We start from the raw sequence: 17038 nt of genomic DNA, 5'->3' as shown, positions 1-17038 counted from the left end.
TGAATGGTTCATCGACTACAGTCTCGGCACAGGGAGGATGGAGAACTCAACCAAAACAAAATAATAATGGTAACAAGCTGCACAGTTCCCTAAATACAAGACAGGGGAGCAGTTTTAACTTCTCATCTTTAGAAGAGAGATGCTGGGAAAAAGCAGGTTGAACTTGTTCCTGATTTCTATGTGGCGTGTTAAGAATGAATTCATCGGGGGCGATTAAAGAAAGACAAAATGAAACTTGAGGAACAAGTTGGATGTACTCAACTTGCCCTTTATCATTAGTGCAATAAATCCACTCACACAGAAAGAGCTGGAGTGCCCGTGCGCATTTCTTTAACTGTCTTTGTCTGGACGAGCACAAAGGCTCTCTTGGACGATAAGGGAACGATAAGGCAAAGTCTTGTTGTGTGTGCTTTTATTATCACTTGGACACATCTGTATGTTATCTGGAACACCAGCAGGGAGTCCACGCGCAGCACAATTTCGCTTTCACCCTCACGTGTAAAAAAAAAAAGAGAAAAATTCCGCAATTGATAGATTGTCCAGACACAGGCTGCGTTTCCTTCTGCTTTTTACCGCAGAAGAAGTTACTCACGAAAAGTGTTTAGCGCGGACGGACGGGCAATACGCGCCCTCAGCGTGGAGGACACTGTGGAGTGTTTATGCTGCGTTCATGGACGCCTCGTTCAATTTTCGTTGCATGCACTTCGAAAGAATCAGCTCTGTACAGTGCAATACTTAAAGCAACTAAAATAATCTAACCACTTTTAACTGATTCATAGCCATTTACCATATATAACACCATTGCATCAGATAGTTCTTTCAAGTCAATTCCATTTTGTTTGCTTTGCCTTTTATTATATAGAATATTACTAATTACATACACTGCACAGTTACTTTCACTCTTTCCTGTACTTACTTTTTTAAGTCTATAATATAATAATAATAATAAACTTTATTTACGCAGAAGTTTAAAAAAAACACGTCTACAAAGTGCTCGGCCACATACAATATTCTGGACATTTACACATTTGAACACAATTCTTTTTTTAAATGATTTTCTTGTATTTTGTTAAATGTTTTCAAGTTGCATTATCTGCTTCTGTGGATTTGTATCTCTTTTAATATTTACAAATATCTGACATTTGTGAAGGAGTTTAAACAGATTTAGGTGGATGTGGTAATTTTCTTTTTTTGGGATATACATCAAGGGTTTGGTTTCATACTTGCCTTAAAATTTGTATTTGACTCTGTTTATATTAAGTTCTACTAAATCATGGCTCTAGTCGCACTGCTGAACTTATCTGTCCTCCTCGTCCAACAATTGTCAATAACTTCCATGTGAGAAATAAAACTCTTCTCAGACATCAACCAAAACGCTGGCGTCCGACGCTTTTGAACCGCTCCAACCTCGCGCAGGCGCACACGAGGAGCGCCAAATTGACCGGGATGCTGGAGGAGGGCGGAGCAGCGGCTCAGGCTCCGCAGTTTAAATGAATGTCAACCTGCTGCTGCCGGGACAAGTCACTCAGAGCTCTAACCTGCACACACATACACACACACACACTTCTTCAACATGGCCCGGCGGCCGAGAAACAGGTACGTTCCCACACACGCAACTTTATCTGTCTCATCCGCTGTGGATCTACTTTGTTCCTCTCGTTGCTCCTGGAGACGCGGGGTGGACGCGTTAAAGCCGCATGTTGTTGACAGTGTGCGTTTCATTGGTTGCGTTTCTTATTTGTTTCGTGTTGTTGTTGTTGCGGTTGTTTTTGTGTTTGCGGAGTGGTGTTGCTTGGTCCCGTTAAAGCGGAGCGGCGGAGCGGGTGTCCTCGCTCGCGCGCTCATGACAGGTGGTGGTCATCTGGCATGTGCGCCGCTCGCTGCTGTCAGTGCACAGAGAGAAAGGAGCCGCACACACACGCATGCATACACACACACACACACACAGACACATGCATATACACACACATGCATATACTTACATGCACACGCATTACTATCATTAGGCGGGTGGACAGGCGCGTGCCGCGTTTGTGCGCTTCCAAGGCGCGTGGACCCTGGTTTTAATAGGAGCCTATAATAAACCCAAACTAAGCGCAAGAACACAGTCGTGCACTTTTGCAACAAGCGATCTCACATCGTAGAATTCAGGTTTGTTAAGGTTTAGAAAAATATCAGTATTTCATTATGTCCTCTGAAGGAACCACATCCTCAGTGGTCCACAGTGAAACAGTTTTTATTTGGACTTTTTAAAGTGAGATTTGATCTCAAACAAGAATGTGAATGGCTCATCTAGATGGTATCGGGGCTGAATGTTGTCCCAGATGGACGCTCGCACTTATTTGGGAAACTGCGCTCTCCCCGCGTCCTCAGTGTGCACTTGACTTGAGGGGAGGCTGCACGGGCGTCCTCCTCTTCGTGGACTTTACTGGAGGGGAATCGCTTCGTTTTTACGTCCTCACCCTGAAAAAACATCTTAAAGTCTCTAAAGGACGCATCAGGTTGGACTGTAGTTGTAGCACCAGTTGGGTTTTTGGTTTATCCTCATGCTTTGACGCAGGAAACCTGACTAGAGTTTGAGTGAAATGTCTCAACTGAAGTGGTCATGATGATTTCATTTCATGGGTCACACTTTAGAGTTGAGTTTGTTGTATTCAACGTGTTTTATTTCCTCATATGTACACACTACAATGGCTTATTCTGTAAGTAACTTTTTTTGGGGATGTCATAGTTATTATAAAATAAATATGTATATATATATATACGTAAGTGTATCTTTTTAATTCGGAAATACACAAGGGTGGTGTGGTGATTTAACATTTATTTTTACATTTGAATCTTCTTTGCTGCTTTTATTCTCCTTATGGTCATGGCATTGGTGTTGCTGAGTTAATTTACAAAAAATAAGGAAGATAATCCACATTAAATATCATCTTGAACACACTCACACACACACACACAGACACAAACACACTCACACGTACACACCTCAGTGGGGTTCCTGTTCACCTGTTGCACTGAACCCTACCTAACTTCCACCTTGCGCACACTCTACATTACCTTTGTTTAAAAAAACTGTGTGTGTGTGTTTGTGTGTGTGTGTGTGTGTGTGCGCGACTGTGCATGTGCCTGACTGTGCTGTACAATGCCACTGCAGGTCTGAACACGCAAGGGTCATGAAATTATGATTGCATGTGCCAATCCCAGTATCTGTGGAAACTAAAAACATTGGAACCTGTTCATCCGTACCCCCCCTCCCTCCCACTAGTTCTCTCGCTCATTCGCTCCCTCTCTCTCCTTCTCTCTCTCTCCCCTTGTGGGTGTTTTGGCGAACAGCCCGCCTGCACCCAAACCTTCAAGAATGACTGGTTCTGTCTGTGTTGACACCTGATGAGTTAAAGAGTAGGCAGAGTTCTTTATGCACTCTGCAAAGAGATGATTAGGGAGTAGTTATTGTGCTTTTATTTGCCTTTCACTGTTCTTTTTTACACAGCCACCACCTCTTTTTAAAAATGCTCTCTCTCTCTCTCTCTCTCTGTGTGCGTGCAGTGTTTACAGCAGTGAGGAGGATGAGGAAGAGACCGAGATGTATGAACATGATTACGATGGATCAATGGCCAAGGCAGGGAAACGCCACCTCGGCAAAACGCGCTGGACACGAGAAGAGGTACACACACATTCAATATGTCACACAACACGCCTCAAGTGTTAAACACAGATGACGTCACAGGTGAGATCAGTCCCCACCAACTTGGCAACCATATTTTTTTTATTAATGTCTGGTCAAACCACATTTGCTGACTGTTATACTCCTTTTTAAAAGTGCTGCCGGCGATCTATTTCTTCGCAGCAACATATTTTATATCTAACAAAGTGCAACATCTGCTTTTTTTCAGGATGAGAAGTTGAAGAAACTTGTTGAGCTTCACGGATCAGAAGACTGGAAGCTAATCGCAAGCTTGTTAACTGTAAGTAACAGATCTGTGGGTACACACGGCCTTGCACATACTACAGACACACAGGCTCACAGACAAGGGGAAGTTAACACAAATGTAAACAAAAGACAGTCTTGCGGTGACGAACTGGGATGTTTTGCTTCATTTCGGCCAGTTCTCTGTGAGCACCAAGCTTCTGCTGATTTATAGTATTTATATATTCACACATACATGTGCGTTTTGTCCTCCCAAAGGATACGAATGATTATTAATTCCCTTGTTCTCTGACATACCAGAATCGAACAGATGTGCAGTGTCAGCATCGGTGGCAGAAGGTGCTGAACCCAGAACTCATCAAGGGGCCATGGACTAAAGAGGAGGACCAGAGGGTAAGAAAACCTTCTTTTAGAAACAGGCCACACTGTACTGTAGTAGACACATGAAATTGTGAACATCCATGCAAAAAGTATATGTTAGAGTTAGGGAGCACAGTAAGTGTGTTCCTCCACCGAGGCCGAACAATCGATTCATGGTTCTTGTAGCAGGAGGGGAAAAGAAAGTATTGTTAAAGAAAGTGAAAGAATAAAAGTGTTTACTTGAAGGTGCTTCTCTCTGGAGTGCCGCCAGTGGTGACCTTTAACACCAGGGTTAGTTAACTTTAGTGTAACAGAGTTGAAGACAAACACAGGAAACAATCAAGTCCACATTTCTATATGTTCCTTGGTGATTAAGGCAACTATTCTGAAGCAAGTGCTTTGCCGCTGTTTCACATTTTTTGGTTTCCTGACAAGTTGCCCTTACCCAACGAGAAATGTGTTTAGTCTCCTGCAAGCTGTGCAGTGTATTTATTGAACTAGTCTGAAGGAGTTGTATTTCCATCCAGATGCCGCTGTAATGATTAGCAGAGCGGCTAACGTTCCACTGGAAACTCCCTCGGTGCTCACCAAGCAGGTGTTCTCAATCACCTCCTCAAAGGGGAGAGATAAAGAAAGAGGGAAGGAGGGAGAAAAGGAAAGACAAGAAGGAGAGGGGATGTGTCCAGTGTTGCAACGTATGGAGAAACTAATGAGTCTTACTTTGGTTTTCTCCCTATCCCATCTATTCTACCTCACATTTACCTTTCACTTCTCTACCTTATTCTCTTTCTTTCTTTGTACTTCTCCCTCTCCTCACTGTTATTGCTCCTTCCTTCCTCTTTGCTCATGTCTCTCTGCCATCATTCACTTCTCTTCCCTTTCAACACTCTTCCTCCTCCCCTCGTGCCTTTCCTCTTTTACCCCCCCCCCCCCACACACCCCCCTCCGAACACACACACAAACATTTCCACCCCAGGTGATCGAGTTGGTCCAGAAGTATGGAGCCAAGCGCTGGTCGGTGATCGCCAAGCACCTGAAGGGGCGGATAGGCAAGCAGTGCCGCGAGCGCTGGCACAACCACCTGAACCCGGAGGTGAAGAAGACGTCGTGGACGGAGGAGGAGGACAGAATCATCTACCAGGCGCACGAGAAGCTGGGCAATCGCTGGGCGGAGATCGCGAAGCTGCTCCCTGGCAGGTGAGGCCGAGAAAAAGATTGAAAGATTAGAAGCTAGCTAGGCGAGGACACAAGTAAAGCGCCAAAAGCACTGAACATGAAATAAGATGGATTAATACAGGAAATATTACCCTTATTTTGAAAGATAGGACTGAATAGGATTACAGAATAAAGGGAGTAAAAATATCAGAACTGGATGGGGTTTTTGTTTAGAGGAAACCTAGAATCAAACCTGGCAAACAGATGCTGTCGTTACGATTGTAATAACTCAGTCCTGATCAATTGTATAATCAATAACCTGTAAGTTGTTATGTGCCATGCAGGACTGACAATGCCATAAAGAACCACTGGAACTCCACTATGAGGCGAAAGGTGGAGCAGGAGGGCTACCTCCAGAGCGCAGCCAAGAACGGCACCTCTGCCCTCTCCCTCGGTCACGGCTACATCAAGGCCGGGAATCACATCATGGGTTTCCCTAATCACTCGTCCAGTCAAGCGCAGCTGCCTCCCCTGTCACCACACAACTACCCCTACATCTCCAACACACACAGGGTGAGTGGGCTATTAAAGTCGGAATGGCGGCAGGAAAACTGAACGACGTAGCGGCAGGAGATTCATTCATGTGGTTTGTTTCTGATTGGGTTTAACAGGTGCCTTTCCCCATGGCCTTGCATCTGAACATCATGAACATTCCCCCGCATGGGACCGCTGCTATACAGGTAAAAGACAAGCAAATGAACGCAATGTAATCGATCCCTATGAGGGGACAAGCGAAGATTGATTGACGATGAGTGAATAGGCACTAAAATTTGGCTTCCACTCGTAGAGACACTATGGTGAGGAGGATCCTGAGAAGGAGCAGAGGGTGAAAGAGATCGAACTGCTGCTCATGTCTACAGAAAATGAGCTGAGAGGCCAGCCATCACTACCAGTGAGTCATGTGAGCGTGCGTTTGTATGTGTTTCTGCGTGTGCGTGTGCTTGTGTGTGTGTGTGTGTGTGACCCTGGCTTTAAGGACAGTGGTTAGATGTGTATGTGTGAATAAGGAGGAGGAAACATCTGGGGGGTCTGTTTCTGCTGAAGTGATGAAATAGGACCTTATCACCACTTTAGTGTGTGTGCGTGTGTGTGTGTGTGTCTGTGACCCTTTGTGGAACCTTCGACATTTCTGTCACCCACCCCTGAGATTAAAGTTCCCTTTCTCCTTCCTGTACGATTTGACTTGCATTTTCTCACTTGTCCTCCTATGCTGCTCATATTCTCAGAAGATTATTGCTCGTCAGTTATTTCCGGCGTCTCAACCTTTCTCTTCATTTTTCTCCCCCAGATGACTTTGCCCTATCCAAGCTGGGCTAGCCAGAGCTGCCTGACAAACAGCCCGGACGGTGTGGCTTTGTTGCTACCTCATCACCAGGCTGCTGCCCCAGCGCTGCCCCTCGACCAGAGCTGCCTGCCGGAGGAGAGCGCCTCGGCAGCACGTGCCCATACCAACAACAGCAGCAGCAACAATAACAACAACAACAACAGCAACAGTCATCACAGCAGCCCAACGTTCTCGAATGCTCTTCCAGAGTTCATGGAATCTGTCATTGATTCAGTAAGTATCTGCATGTTTTCAAAGTGAGTTTTAATCTGTCCTCAGGCTTTAAGTTAATTATTTTCATATTTGTGAAACATGTATCCAGATGAAAAAAAGAAAAAAAAAAGCTCAGCAGGTAGTAAGGTAAATCGTTCCCAGCGGTCGGCCTTGACCCTATTTTCCACGCCCTTTCCCCCAGAGCCTCTCCTCATTGGGTGAGGCCACTGCCAGTGAGCTCATGGATAGGAGCACTCTCAGAACAGACAGGGTCTCGCCCAATCAGGGCTCCAGAACTGCTCACGATGCATGGGCTGGTTTCATCTGCTCCACTCCCAAGCCTTCGCCAGTCAGACATCTTCCCTTTTCGCCCTCGCAGGTAGTTCACGTGGCCGAATGTGGTTAGAATCCATCCAATCACCAAACTGCCATCCAATGACAACAACCAATCATTCAGAATTAGTGTTTCTGCTCCTAACTTCAATCATTCCATCCATAAATCATCTTTTGATGGACCACTCTTTTCTCCCTCTCCATCTCTTTCGTGCTCAACTTGAGAGTCCTTGTATGATCTGCCCGATTATTATTATTCTCTAAAACTCAGCCTGTCTGACCTCGTTGACTGATCATCTCCCGTCCTTTCTTTTCACAGTTTCTCAGCCAGTCGATGAGCCCAGGACACTCGGACAACGACAGCTTACCGATGGAGTCCAAGCCTCAGATCGACCCCTCGCTCAGGCCACAGAAAGAGAATGAAATGTAAGCGGCTCTGTCTCTAACCTTTTGAAATTATATGAGTCAGATTTTTCCTCTCTAAAAGGTTTTAACAGCTCTCTCTCTCTCTTCTCTCAGGTTCAGAACGCCAAACATTTGCCGTTCTATCATGGAGTCGTCACCTCGCACACCCACGCCGTTCAGGTCGGCTCTGGCCCTGCATGAAGCAAAGTACGGACCCCTCAAACTACTGGTAAGAGAAACCTATAAAGTAGACTTCTAAACCACTGCTCTTCTTGCTGTTGTTTGGCTGAGACTTACTGGGGGCTTGTCTCTTTTCCAGAATACCCATTTGGAACATCAGATGGTCAACTCCATCAAGCAGGAGCCGATGGAGTGTTCCATCGAGCAGCCTCCTCTGAAGAAGATAAAACAAGAGGTAATTATCCATGACACATGCACGTACAATAGAAGATATCTGACGTAGGAAGTTTGACTTTTTCATGTCGCGAAAGCAAAATAAATAACTTCAGTATACTTCAGTTTAAATAATGTTAGTTTTAATTTCGTAAGTAACCATGATGTGTTTTGGCTTCTAGGTGGAGTCCCCGTGTGAGAGGAGCCCGTGTATGCAGTGGGAAGCACAAGACCTTCACACGCAGCTCTTCTCCCCCAACGGCCCCGCACAGGAAGTACCTGTAAGTTTAAATCTGACCTTTAACACCACAGTGCATGTTTGCTAATGTGAAACCATCCCTGGTCACACATTTCCTCAAAACTTGATATTTGCCTAGATTAACAATAAACGGCTTCAAATTACATTAAATACATCCCCCTTTGCAAGTTTGACTTGTTGCTGATGTGTGTTTTGCATTTTAATTCAGGACCTACTTTCCAGCTCAATATTAAGTGAGGAAGGACACAAAACCTACACCGTCCCTCGCAGAACCCTGGGCAGCCCACTACAGGTATGTGTATTATTTTTTTAGCATATATAACTACTTATTCATGTGATTGCACATTTGCTAGAAAAACTCATCTTCATCTTTCATCCTTTGCCAACAGCAGCTCAGTACCTGGGAACATGCGACCTGCGGGAAAACAGAGGAGCACGTTCTGGCGTCAGAGCAGAGCCACAAGTACATTAACACTTATCCTACAAGGACACTGGTCATGTAGACACATGTGACACGTGTTGATCCGGAAACATCAACACTCAGCGCGCTGGACGCAGCGTGGCAGGGTTTCGTATTTGTTGTGGTACAACAGTTGGGAGAGGCTCTATGCCACTGGTGTTTTTACACTCACACTTGTTGGATTTCAACCAACCAAAGACTATAACTCCTTTTTTTTGTCTTTTACATAGAATTTGATTTGGGTTTCTTTTTTTCTTTTTTTTTATATATAAATGTTCATCCTATCTCTTTTGGTCTCGTCATTGTATCATTATGGATGTTATGTATCATAAATGGGATATGGTGACTATATAATTTGCGTTGGGCTGTATTAATAATTCTGAATTTTTATATTAATATAAAGAACAAGTTAATTAATTTATTTCTTTTGTTTTTATGATGACTTTCTAATGTTTTTTTTTCTTTTCCAATTGGCCGACAGAGCAGTGTTGTAAGTTAAGTATTTAAAGCCCTATTAGCATTATCGCATATCTAAAGGCATAAAACTGACCTCTGAAACTTCTCTGTTGCTTTTTATCTTTGTCGTTAAATAGGATATAATGGGTCTACTGAAAATTTCAAGTGTTTGCTCTGTGCCACCTCTTTTTTAACCCCGAACTACTGAGCGAGAGAAGCTACGTCTGTTGTTACGTCATTATTAAATTATGAATTATAATGAGTCGCAATAAAGGGGCCAGACTTATTAGTATTACCTGATTACCACGATGGCACCTTTTATTTCTATATATATATATATATACATATATATAAATACATAGTATAATTATGAATTCAAACTATGTTAAATTAATACTGTTTGAAATGAGCTTTTACCCTGTAAAAGTAAGACCAACCTGCACTTGAGTTTTATGTTCTCTATATAAACAAGCCAAGACTACTAAACACTGATGTTTTATATGATGCTACAAACAAAAGCCCGATTGAAACCTATGTGCTGTTGTCGTGTCTTTGAATAGTTTTGTACTTTTTTTTTATATAATGCATATTCAATCCGCATTGTGTTTTCATACTAAGACTGCAGTAGCCCATTTCAGACACTGAGCAGACAATCCTTTTTTTCTACATGTTTTTGATGCCTTGTTTTTATACTAGCTTTTGAGCAAAAGTGATTTTATAAAAAAGCATGCCAAGTTTTTATGTTTTTTTTATACTTTTCTATCCTGCCTATTAAATAAAGTGTGTTGTTTTAATACAGCCTCGTTTTCAGTGTCATATCATTTTCAAGAACACAATGCAGGTTGAAGCTGTAAGCCCAAAGCTGTCCCTCTAAGACAAACACGGTCACATATCTTTAGGCTTTAATTAGTCAAAACTTGCACAAATATCCCACAGTGGTTTGAGTTGCAATGTAAATAGCACACAGAAGCTGCACTATTGGCTGGAAACATTTACTGTTTGAAGTGAATGAAGTTGTTTGCTCTCTTGTGTGTAATAAAGTTGTACCCACCACTCCCGCCCTCATACACACACCGCTCTACAACACATGCATACAAAGGATTGTGTGTATTGTGCAGAGTAAATCATAAAACTTTCTTCCTGATCTGTCAATTACTATGCCTGTGGCATTTTATCAGCCAGTGAAGGTTTTAGGCAAATGTTTTCAACCGTTCCCCTTTTACACGTGTGCCTTCTTTTATTCTTCTTTTATACATGCAAACATATATACATTTGCGACAACATCGAAAACTGTGGCTGTTGCAAAAGGCATAATGTCCTCGATGGTTTACTTCAACTCATAGAGGCTCAAGGCCAAAATGGTCTCAAATCCTTTTCTTGATCATCTTTGAAAAAGTTCTCCAAGCAAGAAAATATTAAAAGCCATAACTTCGACCATTATGGATTTAGTGAGAGAAGTGATAGACTTCCAAAAACCCAAAGCCAAAATGTTCCTTCTCCTGTTTTGGATCTTTGACAGTTTGGTGAATGATCTTTGGAAATTGTATGCACCTTCATGGGAATGAGATCAGATGTATGAATAAGCTTGAAGTTTGCTTCTTTCACTTTATAATGTTAACATGTATCCTTTCACAACGAGCTTGACACTTAACTTCAGAGCCGTGCACAGTTCTAAAAGTCATTATTCTCCAAAAACACACATGTGTATGAGCTCCATGTTCGGTCTCTTGAGGGACACTTGTTTTCCTGTGAGGCTGTGAAAGCCAAGGGGCCCAGACTTTGAGTTATATTTAACCCCCCCTCATCTCCAGCCTGCACCCCCACCTCACATATATCCACCACAGTGCCCTCAAACATAGATCCCCATCTGAAGTGGGGGCCTCAGGGGGACATATACACAGAAATGATGGTCATTGGGACAGAAATAGTTTCCTGAGGGATTGCAGTTGCTTATTGAAAGTGAAACTCATACAGTATAAAATCCTATTCTTATATTGCAACATTAATAGTGTAAACTGATGAGTTGATAGATGATAATGAAGATTCTATGTGTGTGTGTGTGTGTGTGTTTGTGTGTGTGGTTGTGTTTGTGTGTGTATGGGAGTCAGTGGGGTCGTCTTGTGGACAGAAGCCAGAACAAGCAGCAGACTTTCACATTGGGAATTTCATCATCTTCTACTACACCCAAAGAAAAAAAAGAGAAAACCCCAAACCCCACGAGATTCACAGACACCTGCTTCCACTGAGTGTGAAGGCAGCTGCCCGAGTGTGTGTGTGTTTGTGTGTGTGTGTGTGTGTGTGTGTGTGTTTGTATGTGTGTGTTTTTTTTTATTGGAAAAAAACAATATAGAGCCAGATGAATATTTTAAGACAAAACATGCTGAAGTGTAAAAAGTGATGGATGTGTGTATCAGGGTATTGCAGGATTTAAACTGAACCATTAAACTCACAGCTCTTCACTATTCGCTGCTTTTCTATCAAGAGACAAATGGAGCAAAGTTTACAAGGAGCGTGTTCATGTTATTAACAGCAGTGCAGCAAACAGTTGTTTTGGGCTCTGTAGTGTTTTCCTTAGTGCTGATGAGATGCCGCCACTTGAATCCCCGGATTCACTCAGATTCTGGTTTAGCTTTTGGTCCAGGCTGCCATGGCATGAAAAAGGTATACACTTTATAATGATGTAAGTTTTTTAATGCAATCCTTTATGTCAGCTGCAGGAATGGCGTCTTTCAATGTGGTCTTTTGAGAAACATTCAGCTCCAAATGTCACTCTCACTTCAATTTGTTTTCCCTTTTCAAATCAAAGATGTCTGTCGCAAGCAGATTGGCTCATAAATTCAGTTTGACGTGTCACAATAGATTTATAGCCGGATGTTGCAGAAGTGGCGGGCTTGTGAACATGCGCGTGCATACTCACAAAAAACACACACACACACACACACGCACGAGCACGCTCCATGCACTCACATGGTGGCCAGCGTTCTCTGGGCCCGCATAGATTACTCTTGCCTGATTTCCCCATTCCCTGGGTGATGTTGTGGTTGGAGATACTCGGGCAAGAGCAGCCGCTCCCTGCTGGCAGCGGTCAGGTAGGAGGGCTGGGCTGGGCTGTCCGGGCCTGATAACTACCCTACCCATCCGTGATGAGAGGAGCCGGGGGCAGAGGAGAGGAAAAGTGGCGAAGAGACATAGAGACAAAGAGAAAAACAAAGGGGTTCACCGGGTTTGACACGGGGTAAACCTCGACAAACCCAGAGCCGCCTGGTGTCCCCTCCACATAGTATTCTGAACCAACAGAAACTGAACCAGAAGTTATGCATTCAAAATAGAAGTAGAAATATAGGGTTGTGGGTCTAAAAGGTGCTTTTGATGTAACACAGCAAATAATACAGCTTGTTTTAATGGTGTAGATTGATGACATCTTGAGAAATACAACTATGCACAAAGAAGATTTATTCCACTTTTGTGACTTTGCAAATAATGGATTTAAGAATTACATATTCTAACATATAACTTATTTAATGCTCAAATATGCATATTATATATTTTTAGATATTTGCTATCTTCATCTTATTTTTTATCTATGGGAGGATTTTTCTAAACACTCAATCAAATGTATTATTATTTTTGGATTATATCCAACATGCCATTACAAAATTTGGTTTACATTCAAATAAACTATTTTATTTAAAGTTATACAAAAAAGTTAATAATACTATTGTTAACAATCCAAAAATATGACCCCATGCCCAGATACGGGGAGTCTCGGCCCAAAGTTAAAAGATTTGGCAAATTTCACCAGCAAAGCTCACGTTGAACACAAACATTTACCTGAGTAATTCTCAGTAAACAGCAGGTGCCAAACCTTCTGGAGTCTTGTTGACTCTGCGAGGATAGATCGCTGTAAAATTACAAATTGACATTGTTATGGCTCCGTCTGTGTACGAATTAAACAAAAGACATGAATCATGCTTAGTAGAGAGATTTAGAATTCATTTTTTTTACTTTTAAGAGAGCCAGACTAAGGTTCCATTCCAGCTCTACAGCTTTATTCTCATGGCAGTGGTTTCAAACGTCTCACCTAACTCTTGGCAAGAAAGCAAATCAGACAATTTCCCAGTGTATGTAAAGTATGAGAAAAGCTTACAATGTGAAAATGAAGAACAAATGAAGACCTGCTAATTATAATCCCTGTAGGCTAACACACATAATAATTTCAAATACCATCTCAATAGCTACACAACTTGAGTAAATGAGTGTATTCATTGAAGATAATTCCTCTTGTTAGTTCTATTGAAGTGACCAAGTATAGGCCAGATGTCGTCTGGCACATCTGGACGGGCGCCAACTTGGGCAGCTATGGCTCAGGAGGTAACTCCTCCAGTAACCAGAAGGTTGGCGGTTCGATCCCAGTCCGTTCTAAGTGCCTGAGTGTCCTTGGGCCAAACAATTAACCAGAAAATGCTCCTGACGGATTGACCGGCATTGTGTGAGAGTGATGTGTGACAGATGCACTGTGGGAATGGTTTTTTTGAAGGTTCATATGCATATGGAGTGAAATGGTTCCATTGAAGTCTGGGTAAATAGAATAAGACTATACCAGATAAACAAGGAGTAGCTCCCACAGTAGCTGATATGGTGTGAATAAAGATCAAGAAGATGAACCTTCTAAAGTTTTGGGTTGGAAATAAGTGAGAAAACAAAAAAATGGCTTAGAGGACTTAAAAGAGAAGGACCATGGACAGTTGTCTCTGGCTCCATATGCAGCATGTTGTAAATACGATATGATCTTGATCTTGATTGCAGAAACGTATAATGTTAAAAATAAATAAATAAAACGTGCTGTAGATAAACAATAATGTGCAAGGCTGCTTTCCGAGGGCTCAGTCAGACACACCTTATAACCGGAGTCAAACTTATTTGTCCAATGAGACCAATTCTGATTCTATATGTAGAAGTGTGTGTTTGTGTGTGTGTGTGTGTGTGTGTGTATATGTGTGTAAGGGTGTTGTTCATCCACAGTAACAAAGAAATGGGTTTAGAACATTGTTTTCTGTTGTCAGTTGTCCGTTTGCAGATAGAGGTGAAGGTGCAGGACCCCCCCCCCCCCCCCCCCACAAAACGTCCAAGTTTGTCTGCAGCCACGTGACGACCATAACACACGGACGGCGTGCAACAGGAGACGCAGGCGGCCATTGGCAATCACAAAACGCACATACATACACACATGCAGCGACTCGCACTCAACCAGAACACACAGATTGAGCAGATAGACCCCTGCCGTGTGGAAAAGAGAGACTGAGGGTGGAGAGATAAGTGGTGAGCACATCGAGAGAGAGAGAGAGAGGGAGAGGGAGAGAGAGAGCCACAGAGAGATGGGGACTGTTAGAGCTGCTGCTGCTGAGGTGATTAGACTCGTCGCTAACAGTTACTGTGTCCCCAGATTTGGCTGCCAATCGTTTGGCCGTTTGTTTGTTGTTCTTCGGCACCGAAATGTATAGAGCAATGTGCCTGCCGCAGATAGCCCATAACAATAACTGTACACATTTGAAAAAAAAAAAAAATGGGTCAGGGCTGCTGAAGTAATGCCAACGGTGTCAAAGAGCAAAGAAAAAGAAAAACAACAACCGTTTGGACATGTGACAAAAGGCTGACCGAGAGGGTAATTACCAACGAATAAGTGTGGAGGAGAAAACAAGATAAATACTTGGATTGTTTGAATACCTACAAAACAACACAATCAGATTCCTACTCATGGTTGAACAAATGGTGATGGCATATGTAATTGTTGAGTAGAACCTAGACAGACTTCTACCTCAAGTTTCCTTGAAAGATTTCCAAAGTAATTTTTTGGAAGTAACAGGTTTTGGATGAAGAATAAAATTAAAACAACAGTCTAATCCTCATCATTTAATGCAATTGTTTCCTTTTTTTAATCCTAGTTTAACCCTTTGGTCCAAAAAATGTATATCAATTCTTGAAATTCAGTCTGAACACTAAAGATAATCAATCAACGAGCTTCAGAGACAATTAAAATCAACATTAGTCAATCAGACCAATGTTCAGATTTTGTGCTTTGATTAAACGTCTAAACTAAAGTGGAAAAATTTGCAATACATACACGTATACGACGTAATATATATTGATATGAGTAATTATATATGAAGCGAAAAAGCCAACTACATTAATGATTCAAGATAATTTCATATTGTGGAAATGTATTTAGGGCTCTCATTTATTTGCATTCCTTTATATAATTTAACTGGATTACAGCATAATATCTTGTGATTGGAATAGTCATCACCAGGGCACAAAGTAAAACTGAATTCCACTATCTTTTACATGCAAATTTGCTACGATATGCATGTATATTATTCTATTCATATCCTCTGATGATAATTCACCTGGAGTTATCTGGCACCTTTTTAAATCCCAGTTAGATTAATGTTTGTATGTGACCGAAAATCCGGAGAGACTTCAGAAACATGATGCTTCTTCTACAACTTTCTCTTCATGAATAGAAAAGGGAGATTCAACAATGCTGCAAGTAAATCTAATTCTTGGAGGCAGGTGTCGTGAGCTCAACAGGATTAATAACCACAAACACACACGTACACTGAAAACTTAGCGCACACACAGCAGGTATCCCCCCAGCCGTCTGGTGCTGAATGTGTGGTCAGGTTTATCACCCATAGTTTCCTGGCTCGCTGGGGCCTTTTCCCTGCAGCACCACACCACACACACACACACACACACACACCCAAACACACACATGGCTGACACTATAACCTAGACCTCTTTCTGTCTATTTCACATCTCAGTTTTCTTCGTTACGCGCATGAAAACAGAAAGACAAAGAGAGAGGAAGAGAAGGAAAAAGAATGGCACTGAAATGTAGTTTCATGGATCTAAAACATGTCTGGGAATTTCTGTGATTCTCATGTTTATGTGTGTGTGTGGTGTGTTTGTGTGTGTGTGTGTGTGTGCCTGTGCATGCAATTGTTTGTGTGTGATTCTGGGTTCAACATTGGAAGTGGGGGGTATGGGGTCATATGGCTCGCTTTTTGTCTTGAGAACTTGTGCTTACATACAGTCACAAGTGCTTAACCATTCTCCCACACAATCACACTCTCACACACACACGCACACACACACAACCACACACACACACACACACACACACACACACACACGCACACACACTATGTTTTTCCCGCTCAGGCTTGGTGCAGCTTCCCTATTCACCTGGGTAAATAGAGCAGAAGGAAAGGAAGGGCCTTTCAGCGGAGCACACACCACACACACACACACACACACAAAAACATTCACTTACGCACACATACACTTACACACACACATATCCCCTAATTCCACCACTTACCAACACTCCAAATACATTGAAATACTTAAAGTTCTTACTCAATCTGGCATCTAAATAGCACTCACATTCATTTCCTAAACCAACTCTCTCCTTTCCTTTCCTTTCCTCTCTCCTCTCCTCTCCTCTCCTCTCCTCCCATTCGTCCACTCCATTGTTTTCACTAAGTGATGCTGACAGGTCGATTCACATGGCACGATCACGCCTGACCGCCCCGATTTAGGACACTTGTCACCGGGCTCCCCCAGCCGTCAATAAATCTGCCCTCCACCCCTCCAAAACACCCCTGCACACCCCGTTAAGATACACCC

General features: G+C 42.6%; 1 protein-coding gene across 2 annotated transcripts; it reads left to right on the top strand.

Moving 5' to 3' along the window:
• The first annotated feature begins 1514 nt into the window (after positions 1–1514).
• Positions 1515–10148, top strand: myb (v-myb avian myeloblastosis viral oncogene homolog). Of its 2 annotated transcripts, none has more exons than XM_062412129.1 (15): positions 1515–1596; positions 3550–3667; positions 3897–3968; positions 4232–4324; positions 5268–5488; positions 5791–6019; positions 6118–6186; positions 6294–6398; positions 6795–7064; positions 7696–7802; positions 7896–8010; positions 8101–8196; positions 8357–8455; positions 8642–8725; positions 8826–10148. In XM_062412129.1, exons 1-15 carry the CDS (start codon positions 1574–1576, stop codon positions 8934–8936), a joined length of 1812 nt encoding a protein of 603 aa, XP_062268113.1. In that variant the 5' UTR covers positions 1515–1573; the 3' UTR covers positions 8937–10148. The 2 variants fall into 2 exon arrangements, with proteins under 2 accessions (XP_062268113.1, XP_062268112.1); XM_062412128.1 differs by having other exon boundaries at positions 8823–10148.
• The last annotated feature ends 6890 nt before the right edge of the window (positions 10149–17038 follow it).

The sequence above is a fragment of the Platichthys flesus genome, chromosome 18 (assembly GCF_949316205.1).
Source record: "Platichthys flesus chromosome 18, fPlaFle2.1, whole genome shotgun sequence".
In the NCBI taxonomy this organism is placed as follows: domain Eukaryota; kingdom Metazoa; phylum Chordata; class Actinopteri; order Pleuronectiformes; family Pleuronectidae; genus Platichthys; species Platichthys flesus.
This window is presented reverse-complemented; position numbering and strand designations above follow the sequence as displayed.

Bases quoted from the DNA above. Each gene is read 5' to 3' on its own strand.
- myb (XM_062412128.1), top strand. From the start codon at position 1,574: ATGGCCCGGCGGCCGAGAAACAG. The intron at 5,489-5,790 runs GTGAGGCCGAGA...TGTGCCATGCAG, and splicing joins GCGAAGCTGCTCCCTGGCAG to GACTGACAATGCCATAAAGA. The intron at 8,011-8,100 runs GTAAGAGAAACC...TCTCTTTTCCAG, and splicing joins ACGGACCCCTCAAACTACTG to AATACCCATTTGGAACATCA.